The sequence below is a fragment of the Oryctolagus cuniculus genome, chromosome 14 (genome assembly GCF_964237555.1).
Source record: "Oryctolagus cuniculus chromosome 14, mOryCun1.1, whole genome shotgun sequence".
In the NCBI taxonomy this organism is placed as follows: Eukaryota; Metazoa; Chordata; class Mammalia; order Lagomorpha; family Leporidae; genus Oryctolagus; species Oryctolagus cuniculus.
In genome coordinates, this window is record NC_091445.1 from 67991980 (window position 1) to 68003613 (window position 11634).

An 11634-nucleotide genomic window follows, 5' to 3' on the forward strand; every position below is an offset into this window, starting at 1 on the left:
GGCAAAATGAAGACCTTTCTCTCTGTCTCTCTCACTATCCACTCTGCCTGTCAAAAAAAATTATCTAATATTTATTAACAACATATTTCACGGTGTTTTTTGTATCCTTATACCAGCTTTACCCCTCTCCCACAATAAGTAACACAAAGCTGAAATTATAGATCTTTCAAAGGTATATTTTTAAAAACAAGCTTAACCAGAGTATATTTTTATTGTTGTTTTGTTGGTATTTTTACTTGACCTCATTATTTCTGAATTGCAATAACACACTTTTTCTGCTTCATTTAGAAGCTTCAACATCTTCAAGATGAAAAAAACAAAGAGATTGCAGGTCTTCGTAACACCATTCGTGATTTAGAGCAACGCCTTTCTGTTGGCAAAGATTCTCACCTTAAGCGTAGACGATTTTGAGTATAGCAGCAAATTCATTAGTTGCTATTTAAGTTCTTTAAAAACAATTGAAAAAGTCACGTATATTTTAGTTGTAAGCATACTGCCTAAATAATAAATAAGAGACAGCTTTAAACTTTTTTATTGAGTTTATTAAGACAAACCTGTATGGTATCCAAATGTGAACTGCATTCTCACTTAGTAGTATTATCCATAAAGAAATTCAGGTTCATAGGGTTTAGTTTACCTGTTAAACCATCATTAATATGGAGATACTCTGAGCAGCCTAAAGATAGACAACATTCTTTTCTCTCTCCCCTTATATCTTTCAAGACAGACACTAAAAATTCAGAAGAGTGTGATGCAATGTTAGATAAAGAGGAAGATACAAAGGCTTTATTCATATGGGAAAGTAAAAATCAAGATATGAGTCTTAGCTATAAAGAGATAAATGCATATTTAAAATGTAGAGACATATGCTTTTTAGAAGAATATTCATATGTTAAGTGTTTCTGAGTCTTAAAAAAAAACAGAATCTATTTCTTTCCTTAAAGACTTAATCAGCTAAACTGTAAGATTACAAAGATAATGTTTTTGAGAGATAAGTAAAGAAAAAATGGAAAACATGTCTTTGTTGTTCCTTCTCCATTCTAAATTACTAATTATCCAACAGAAACCCCTAGGTCATAGTTTACGTTTCTGTTATCATTAATGCAAGTAGAATGCTGGAAAAAGAAAAAGAAAGACATATTAACCAAAAGCTGCAATCACCTTTCAGTTGCCCCATTATAAAAATATTTTTGGTTCAAAATTTCTGTAATGTGTAATTCAATATTTGGAAGCCAATCTATTCCATTTCTCCATGTTTGCACGAATCCAATTCTAGTTTTGTTTCACTAATTAGGTAGCTTGTAAAAATTCTGGAAATGAAATTGCATCGAGACTGACTTTAGAGAGAACTCCAATATCTTATTTTAAATATTTAGTTTGAAGGTCATTTTCACTTTTTTGCCAAATTATTTCAGCTTCAATTAGTGCTGGCTTCTGTGGGCTTGAGCTGCTGACTTGTCTGTCAGGCAGCAGGAGGCAAACGTCACTGACAAGATTCAATGACGTTCTCCTCTGCCAGAAGTCCCTGTCAGCTACATAATGATGGGAGGTTTTCTCTACACCGTCAGGTGACTGCAGACCCTGTGTTTTCAAATATCAGATGTCGACAATGGCAGCAACAGCTACTTGGAGCTAGCTCTGACTTTTTGAGCATCTTACACCGTAACTGATTTAAACATCCCCTCTGTCAGAGCTTCTTTCGTACAAGTGAAAGCTGCAAACTTTCACTTTCGGGCATATCTCAGCTCTCCTGGTTCCCCTGCCTATGTTGGTCCCTGTGCTTATGATGGTGATGAAGGCCTGAAGGAGGGAGATGAAGAGGAGCATCTGGTGTTCCTGGGTGCTGCTTCTCTGAAAGTTCACTGCTGTCAAGATGCTGGTGCCCGTGCTTGTGATGATGCGTGTGATGGTGATGTGGCCGCAGAGCCTCACTTACTTTTTCCACAGTAGCCAGAGACACATTTTTACAAAAGCTTTCATCTTCTGGAGTCTGGAAGAAATTTATAGTTCATTTATTAAGTTTATACATTTAGCGGGAATGTAAGAAAGATAATTTGTAAAGGTCACATGTAAGAAACTTCTGCTAATTAAATTGGACAAAGTTGACTTTGCTTTTCTAGCATCATGTTAATGGAAGAGAAATGAAGTTTTAGTCTCAACATCTACACCTTTCATTAAATACTTAAGGAGAAAGTCAGACTATTGTATTTATACCTGCAGAAACAAAAGTAGGTAAATTGGCTAAAAGAACTTAGATCACAGTGAAGTCACCCAATATCAGATCCTAAAAATCACTTGACTACATGGAACCTTTCACATCTCTTGGTGGTAATGAAAATATATTGTTTATATTGATTTTTACTTTCTAAAGCCCTGCTAGATAAATGCAGGAATATACACCTTTTAAAATTGTGTTTTTCTTATTTTTTAATGTAAGGAGAACAGATTTCATGTGTTTCATAGACACAATTATAAGAAGATAACCATACTCCTCTCCCTCCCTCTCTTAAACCCCCTTCCTTTCTTTTTTCTTTAATTTTTCCAATAACCTAATTTCAATTTACTTTATAATCACAAGCTTAATGCACTATAACCATAATGTTCAACAAGTAAAACATAGAAAGACCACTGTTCTATGGGAGTATAGACAAGGATTAAAAACAATAACCAAATCATAAGATGTCAGTTTCATTCTTATACATTTTTTGTATACCACATATCAGAAAAAACATGATTTTTGGTATTGGCTTACTATACCAAGTATAATGGTCTCCAGTTGCATGCATTTTGTTGCAAAGTGTATTATATAACAAAATTTACATAACTATAAAATTATTGTTTTTTTCTCTTTAGAACATCATCAAGAAATTCATTAGCTAATTGATCATAAAATGAACTTATTTAGATAGCTCTTAAATATGTCCCTTTTTTCCCCCACTAAAAATAATTAAGAAAAGTACCATGAGAGAGCAGTTTCCACATGTTTCTTCACAGTAAGCAATCTTAATAGCTTCTTCTACATATGGGAAAGTTAGAAAGGAATAAGGCAAAGCAAGATGGTATACAAGACGGCCACATCTAACAAAAAGGAAAAATACAATATTATTACATTATGTTCCATATTATTATCCTACTCATGCATGGTTTGAGATAGGCATTATAGGTATAATGGTCTTTTTTTTTTTTTTTTTTTGACAGGCAGAGTGGATAGTGAGAGAGAGAGACAGAGAGAAAGGTCTTCCTTTTGCCGTTGGTTCACCCTCCAATGGCCGATCCGAAGGCAGGAAATAACAAAGTACCAATTAAGAATGTTTATAACAGCAGATAATGTATGCATTTGTATACATTGTATTTTCTCTCAAAATATGAATGTTTTATTTGTTCATGGGATCAAAATCAGTTTCATGCAGATTATACTTAAATGATTAACATAGTTTAAGGTACAGAAATCCAGACATGGGGATGGCATTTTGGCACAGTGGTTTAAGCCTCCACATGTGATGCCAGCATTCCATATCAGAGGGCCAATTCCAGTGCTGGCTGCTTTACCTACAGTCCAGCTCCCTAGTAATGCATCTGGGAAGGCAGTGGAACGTGGCCCACGTATTTATCTCCCTGCCATTCACATGGGAGACCCAAATGGAGATCTGGGCTCCTGCTTCTGTCTGGCTCAGCCCCAGCTGTCTGTGTCATCTGGGGGTGAACCAGTGAATGGACAATCTGTGTATTTTCCTCTCTCTCTGTCACTCAGCCTTTCAATTAAGTAAATAAATGATTTTTTTTTAATCCAGATATAAGGGCCAGCATTTTGGCACATTTGGTAAAGCCATTGCCTGTGATACTGGCATCCCATATAGGTGCTGCCATTTCTTGTCCTGGGTCCTCCACTTCTGATCTAGCTCATTGCCAATGGCCTGGTAAAAGCAGCAGAAGATGACCCAAGTGTTTGGGCCCCTGCCACCCAAGTGAGAGACCCAGATGAAGCTCCTGGCTTCTGCCTTCAACCTGGCACAGCCCTGGCCATTGCAGCCATCTGGGGAGTGAACCAGCAGAAGAAAGATAACTTTTTTCTTTCTGCCTTTCCCTCTCTCTCTCTCTCCATAACTCTGACTTTCAAATGAATGAATGAATGAATGGATAAATAAATAAATATCTACCAAAAAAATCCAGGTGCATAACTTTTAAGTTACTAATTAATTAGGAAAAAAACAAGCATGGTCTGCAAACCATGGTTATTTATATGAAAAAATAGTTAAAATTGAATATACTATACAAATTGATTCTTCTTTTTATTTAGCCAGAATGCCAATTTATAGGGAAAAAATGTTTCAGCTATTTTCCTTATTTCCTTACTGGAATAGCATGCCTTGCTTTCAAGAAAGTCATTTCAAAAATATTAAAACCAAACACTCTAATGGGCTTATTTTGAAAATGAGTAATTGATAATAAAATAAGAGTAAATGTCTTATTTTAAATCACTTGCTCTTAAATGCAAAGCAATAAGGAATCAAGTGAGGATGCAAAAATCTCTAGGAGTGGTAACGGGGAAGTAACTTGAAATAGTGATCATGGAGGCTGGAACTGTGGCATAGCAGATAAAGCCACCACCTGCAGTACCAGCATCCCATATGGATGCCAGTTCGAGTTCCAGCTGCTCCTCTTCTGATCCAGCTCTCTACTATCACCTGGGAAAGCAGTAAAAGATGGCCCAAGTCCTTGGGCCCTTGTACCCACATGGGAGACCCAGAAGAAGCTCCTGGCTCCTGGCTTCAGATCAGCCCAGCTCCAGCTGTCGTGGCCATTTAGGGAATGAACCAGCAGATGGAAGACCGAGTCTCTCTGTCTCTTTGTCTCTCTCTCTCTCTCTCTCTCTTTCTCTCTCTCTCTGCTTCTGCCTCTCTGTAACTCACACATTCAAATAAACAAATCTTAAAAAAAAATGGTGATTGTGAAGACAAGATAAGTACTATGAAGATCTAGAATCCAAAGTTTGATTGATGCAAACTAGAAGTTGTGATAAAAATAAGTAGTACTTCACTGCCACACAATTTTATGATGAGTTAATTTCAGCAAGCCTACCACACTTGATGGTTTTTGTGATATCCTATTGATATTAGATGATGACTGGCACAGGGTGCTGAAGATTTTGAATTAATTGCCCCAGTGGGTGGCTACATCTACTTCTAAGAAGTTTGCTTTATATAATTTACACAAAGGTTAAATAGAAGCAACTTTTAGGAAAAGCTACATCGGTCCAGATTTGAATAACTGAATTTGAGATGTTGGTGAAAGTGTCTGTGAAGTAGACATAATGAAGTGGAATTCAGCCATTGTGTTTGAACTTTGTATATATGTTTGGGATCCTCAGAATATAGGTTGTAATTGTAGTCAAGGAATAGATGAGATTATATGGGCAGAATGTACAGAGTGTGAAAAGAAGGAAACCCAAGTAGTCCTGAATAACACAACCATGTACAGAATAAGCCAAAGAAAATGTAAGAAGAACAAGAAAGAAGAGGTGGATGGAAAGGATAAAGAGGTGGAGGAGGAGAGATATGGGGGAAAGCAGTAGAGCATGAGAGGGTTTCAAAAACAAGTAGTTTTCACTTCTAAATGTTAGTTAAATAGGTTATATGAGATGAGGACCAAAATATGGCATTGTATTTAATTTTAAAGAAGATTGCTATTTGGAGTGTGTGTGTGTGTATGTGTGTATACACACCTGTCATATATGAGAAAGTCATCTTTGGATCCTTTTAAGAGAGTCCAGACATCTGTTTGATTTTCTTCTTGTTGATAGACAAGAATATGGTGAGAAACCTTATTTTTAAGATGTATGTATTTTAATTGAGAATCGATTCCTTGATGATTAATGACAACATAGGAAATATTAGAATATCCTTCTTTTTCCAGTTTTACTCGTAGCTCTTCCAATCTAAAATATTTGGGGGAAAATACATAAAATTAATATTTATTAAATAAATATATAATATAAAAATACATAAAATTAATTATTTCATTAGTGGTTTCTTCTCTCTTCTTTCTCATTCTGTTGTTTTCTACATGAAACTCTCCTTATTTTTGACTGACCCAATTTCTTATAATGTGTGCTTAGTTAAAACCTTATGCTAAATGCTTGCACAAACTGGCTCACTTAGTCTTCCAATAAACCATATAAAGTATATGAGTTTTTAAAATTCATCTTATACACAGAATTTTACTCAATGAGTAGTTGGCGAAGAACCCGACATGTTTTATAAATGTACATATTTGTTAAATGACCCAGTATATTTTATAGTCAGTCTAGTGTTCATTCTACTCTTCTCATTATATTGAAGGGCATTTTCATTACAAAAGTATATATATTTAGTAGGGCATTATAATACAGGTCCACAAACAAAAACTTTCAATAACCCAAAGAAAGTCATTTTAAACATTTTAATGCATATCCTCCTACTCTTCTCCTTTTAATATATCCTATGCAAACATACAATTTTTTTCAAAAATGCAATTTAAGAAGTGCACTGTTTCTGTTTTTATCTTATTTAACTATTTATGTAATGCATTTAATGACTTTACCCTAAATATATCCTAAACCACAACAAGATTATCTTACCTGGATGCCTGCAGAATGCACAGGTATCAGCTAGCTTGAAGAAGAGCAACCACAGTTACTGAACCAAAGGAATTCAGCATTGGATCTTGTTCTGCTATGCTCCAAGATGGTGGTTGCTTACATATTGAGCTTGGGATATGGCTCTCTGTTCCTCCCCAGGGGAGAAGACAGAGAGCCAGGGCAAGCCCCAGGCTTTTCCACATTGCTGGGATTGTGTCCTGTGAAAGAGAAAATCTGTAGTCTTCTTCATCATTGACTTCATAGTCATAACTATGAATTGCTATAAATCCATCAAATATAATTCTTTTTCCTGTAAATACCTAGCCCACTGGTTCTGTCTCAAGCTCATTTATTTTGTTGGACTCATTTCCCATTGTGATAAGCCTGTCTGCACTAAATCATCCTATAAAGGGGACAGTATTAGCTTGAAGCAAGTGAATTGTCAAAGCAGCTCAACTATCTGGTTTGGCAAGATATTCCTAGTTAAGCATGCTATGGAAATCTGCCTGATCAGGCAGCCAGGCTCTTCCTTAGAAACACATGTATTGAAAAGTGCTCAGACCATAACTTTTATAGCCAAGTACCATTTTGCACACACAATCTGATTTTTGTTTGTGATGCAACTAGTTCTGACTGCTTCTTTCTATCTTCTACTGATCCAAAAAAGGAGAGAGAAAGTAGGGGATTTTGCACTGAAATCAAAAATGCCGGAATAGAAAGAACTCAGGAAGAATGGAGGGAGCAATGAGGACAGTTTATCAGTGTGAATGTGGCTCAGGTTGGGCCCTTAGCTCTTCAGGTTCAAACCTTCTATATTTATAAATGTCTTGGGTTTTGTTTCTTTTATGCCTCAAAGTCTAGCTATCAAATTATCAAAGGATTTGAATCTCAACAGATACAAAACAGCCTGCCAGGTGTTACTACCACCCCCGAAATAAATATGACAAAGGATGGGAAAACCTGATGAAGGAGAAATAGCACAAGCCATTGCCCTTTGCGCCATCTAAGATTCACTGAAATCTACACTCACTCAGTCTACTTATTGGCTGCCATTACTTTCAGAAAGTTTCTGGAACTAAACAGCACATTCTTGGATAGAAAGATAAGCCTTCTCTGTAGGTCAGTTAAAATGTTAAGAGCTAGCTCTCTCAACAGAGAAATACACACACACACACACACACACACAGAGAGAGAGAGAGAGAGAAGTAAATTGTAGGGAGGTGAAAAAAAGGACACACCCAGCAGAAATGAGCAAAACAAAATCCACACAGGTAATTCAAGCCCATTTTGATATAGAGAAATCAGAAGAAAATTCCAAAACTGGGAAGGGAAGTTAGTACATTTTCAGCACTAATGTGAGATTTGAGAAAAACAAAAAGTTAAAGCATTTTTGGATGGGAGGACAGTTAATGATAAGTTAGCTACAGTGAGCCAAGTATTTAAAAGCAAGCAGAACAGCAAGAAATTAACTGATCTACTCTCTAATGCACAGATACAGATAGAATTTTTTTAAACCTCATTATCCTTTTTTATTTAAAACCTCAAAATCCCAGTTCAGATGGGATATCTTAGTAAGATACAAACTAAAGAAAGAGGGAGAGAAAGGATAAATTAAATTACTGTTGAGGTCATTCCAACTATTAATTCATTAAAACTATAATATTTAACAAGGGAAGACATGGACTAAATCTAGGAAATTTCTTTGGAATAAGATTAATATTGATAATTGTACTTATTATAGTTATCACTTATTGAGCATTTATAGAACCATATGCAGGTGGCACCATGCACATTTATGTGTCATGTCAGTTCTTAAAAATACTATGTGAATACTACTCCTTTTGCAGTTGAAAAAATTATGGCTAAAAGAGAGTTAGGCATTTTATCTATGATTGCATCGGAAGTAAGTCACAAGAGAGACTGGATTCAAACCAGTTCTCTCAAATCTAATACATGACCCTTTAGCTTCTGCAGTATATTGATAGTTTTTAGTTAAATCATCTTGGAATAATTATAGCAGCCATGTTTCTTTTTATTATGCTCTAAGATGATAAAGAGAACAACAAAACTCAAGCTGTTCTCTTTTCTTAATAGTATGACTATATTTTTCCCTGTTTTATTTTTAACCATAAATTCATTAGTTAGAGAGCTTTCAGCATAAAATCACCACTGGGTAGTCTCATGTCATCGAGCACACAGTTTAAAATAGCTCAGTGGGGAATATAAAGATAAGACTATTTCCCTCATTTGGTTTTTGATGAAAAAGTAAGCCATCAGCAGAGGGCATTACATTAAACATTTCACACTTCCTGATTTTTCCTGTCATTATAAATAATAGGCTATTCATTTTCATTTTCTTAAAATCATTTTACACAATAATTTCATTATGGCTATCAGATAAATAAAAATAATGAGAATAAATAGTAAAATTGAATTTACTATAAGCTGATACAATAAAAACCAGAAATTAAAATTTACATCTCAGTAATAAATTTGTTTTCCGCATTTAAATTACAAAATCTAGATTTGTTGTCCACCTACAGAGCTACATTTGTTTAAAAGTTCCCATTAAAAGATAGAACATACAGAAACTTTTTCCTTCTGTTCCACCTAACTTCAGACCAGCATCTTAAAGTCCCTCAGTCACCAGAAAGCTTCCATTCTCCACTCTGCATTTAATCACAGAGCACCTGATTGTGACAAGGATTCTAACTTCTTTAAAAATGACCATTTCTGCAGTGTGGGATGAACTTGCTCTCTCCCACTTGACTCTTTTATGTTTCTTTCTTTTTTTTTTTTGTTTTTTTTTTTTTGTTTTTTTTTTTAAACTTTTATTTAATGAATATAAATTTCCAAAGTACGATTTATGGATTACAATGGCTTCCCCCCCATACCGTCCCTCCCACCCACAACCCTCCCCTTTCCCACTCCCTCTACCCTTCCATTCACATCAAGATTCATTTTCGATTATCTTAATATACAGAAGATCAGCTTAGTATACATTAAGTATGGATTTCAACAGTTTGCTCCCACACAGAAACATAAAGTGAAAATAATAGATGATTTTTTTTTAAATGATGATGAAATCAGAGCAGACCTATTGTCATGTTTACTTTGAAACCACTCACCATATCCCTGGACATTTCAATAGCACTTTTCAGTCTCTGCTTTTCAAATCCTATTTTTTCCCCTGGCTGCTCCCACTCTGCATCTCAGGAGAACATATTTAAATTTGAGCATGTAATAGTGTCTGTATAATAGCACAGGATTTTTGGAAAATAAAAGTGCTAGATTTCCCTAGCTCCCCTTGCTCGGTGTGCAGAAGGCAGGGGAGAAATCAAGTAGGAACTCAGCTGTGGCCAGAGAGAACTTTACCCACCACACCCGCGGTCAGGCACTTTTGTTCCTCTTTTATTATTATTATTATTATTTTGTTCTTCATATTGTTAATTTTTTTCCTTTACTCACTTTTCTAAATATAATCTATGTGAGATAAATAACCAGATTCAAAATATTTACCCAATCTTAAAGAAATCAAGTATTGCAAAACACAGGTCTCCTACTTACACAATCCCTTCCCAGGCCTGCTTCCTTTCTCTCTGCTTGGCTTGGGCAGCTCCACAAAGCCACAAGAGGCTCTGGTATTTATAGTCCTGTTGTTTACTCACCCCTCAGTTGGAGTCCAAAGTTCAGTGTTCACTCTTGCAGTGACCTTGCACGCAGAGCAAGCCCTGAACTGATTATGATTATTTTGAACTTAAAGAGGCAAGTGCCACTATGCATGAAGTGGAAGGGAAAGTTTGACAATTACTCGTTTATTTCCTTGTCCTTTTCAGTCACCCCAGTATCCAAGATTTAATGGTACAGTCCGGGGCGGGAGGAAGAGCTGAGAGAAAAGAGGGCCTCCAAGTCATGTTCTTTTCTAAACCATAACAGAGAAACACATTTACTGAGCCAGCGATTTCGCTACTGCTTTGGGGGGGAGGGAGGGGATTGTGGGTTTTTCTTTTTCTGTTTTTGCTTTGGGGTGAGGAAGTGGTAGCCTAACCCAGCTGCCTGAACTTTTAGGAAAGTCACCTGCTGTTTCAAATTGTTCTGGTTTCCTGCTGTTACAGAACTGTGTGGAATGGAATCTCACAGAACCACTGCTCTTTTCTGTTTAAGGAAAGGAAATAAGACAATAGGCCTCCTGTCTAAGGGAAACCAGGCTTAATTTTTATGTCACCAATGTTCTACTCCCTGGAAGACCTATGTATTCCAGAGGGTCATAAGACTTAATGTAAAATTTTTACAAATATTAAGTATCCCTACAAATAAAAGTTAGTGGTGGTTTTTGAACATAGAAAGGGTACAAATTTTTAAATACACAAATAAAGTCAAAAATGCTTGCTACTTCAGAAAGAGGTAAATTCCTCCCAGTAAACCTTGCAAGTCAGCATACCTACATTAAGTGGGGTGAGGAGCAACATGTAGGGCTCCTCAGTCTCCCTCAACTCTTGGCCTTTACCAGCTCTCATTCTTTGTCCTGATGGAAAAATCAAAGAATGCTTTAACTGCTCTGTGACCACATCAGCTGCAGGTTTTTTCTAGAAGGCTTGAGCCCAAGCTGGGCCTTGGACATTCCCAGGCACTGACAAAGGTGTTTGGCTTGTTGAAAGAAACTGGTCCTGGCCCTGAGCCAACATTCCTTACACCTTCTTATAAATTCCCTGCCCTTACACCGTTATTGCAAACTTAGCCAGGAACATGTCGTTTCTCCTGCAGTCTATCCCTAGGATACACTGCAACATCCTAATCAATGCTCTGTACTACGCGATCTGGCATTTAAGTGCCTCTTTCTTTGCCTCATCTCAGGATGGTTTGGGGCAGTCCTTTGTGGGGGCTATCCTGCCACTGCTGTAGGGGTGACTCCTGCCACAATTCTTAGAACAAAACACAATGATAAATGATGTCATTCTTGGATAGTGATGATTTTCAAGTAAGCTTTGCTCTTAGTATCAAAGCATTTTATTCAAACA

At 36.3% G+C, this 11634-nt stretch overlaps 2 protein-coding genes across 6 annotated transcripts in view; one reads left to right on the forward strand and one right to left on the reverse strand.

Moving 5' to 3' along the window:
* Positions 1-1682, forward strand: part of CCDC152 (coiled-coil domain containing 152) — a 61148-nt gene extending 59466 nt beyond the window's left edge. For all 5 annotated transcript variants that reach the window (XM_008262157.4, XM_051853510.2, XM_051853508.2 and 2 more), the window contains exon 9: positions 289-1682. In XM_008262157.4, coding sequence (XP_008260379.1) covers positions 289-411 — 123 coding nt within the window. In that variant the 3' untranslated portion in view covers positions 412-1682. The remainder of the gene's footprint in view (positions 1-288) is intronic.
* SELENOP (selenoprotein P) lies at positions 517-10236 on the reverse strand. Its single transcript, NM_001199846.1, is given in 5 exon segments — positions 517-1990; positions 2961-3078; positions 5723-5935; positions 6617-6834; positions 10184-10236. Coding segments are annotated over 4 exon segments (1152 nt in total). The 5' UTR covers positions 6820-6834; positions 10184-10236; the 3' UTR covers positions 517-1372.
* Between the last annotated feature and the right edge of the window lie 1398 nt (positions 10237-11634).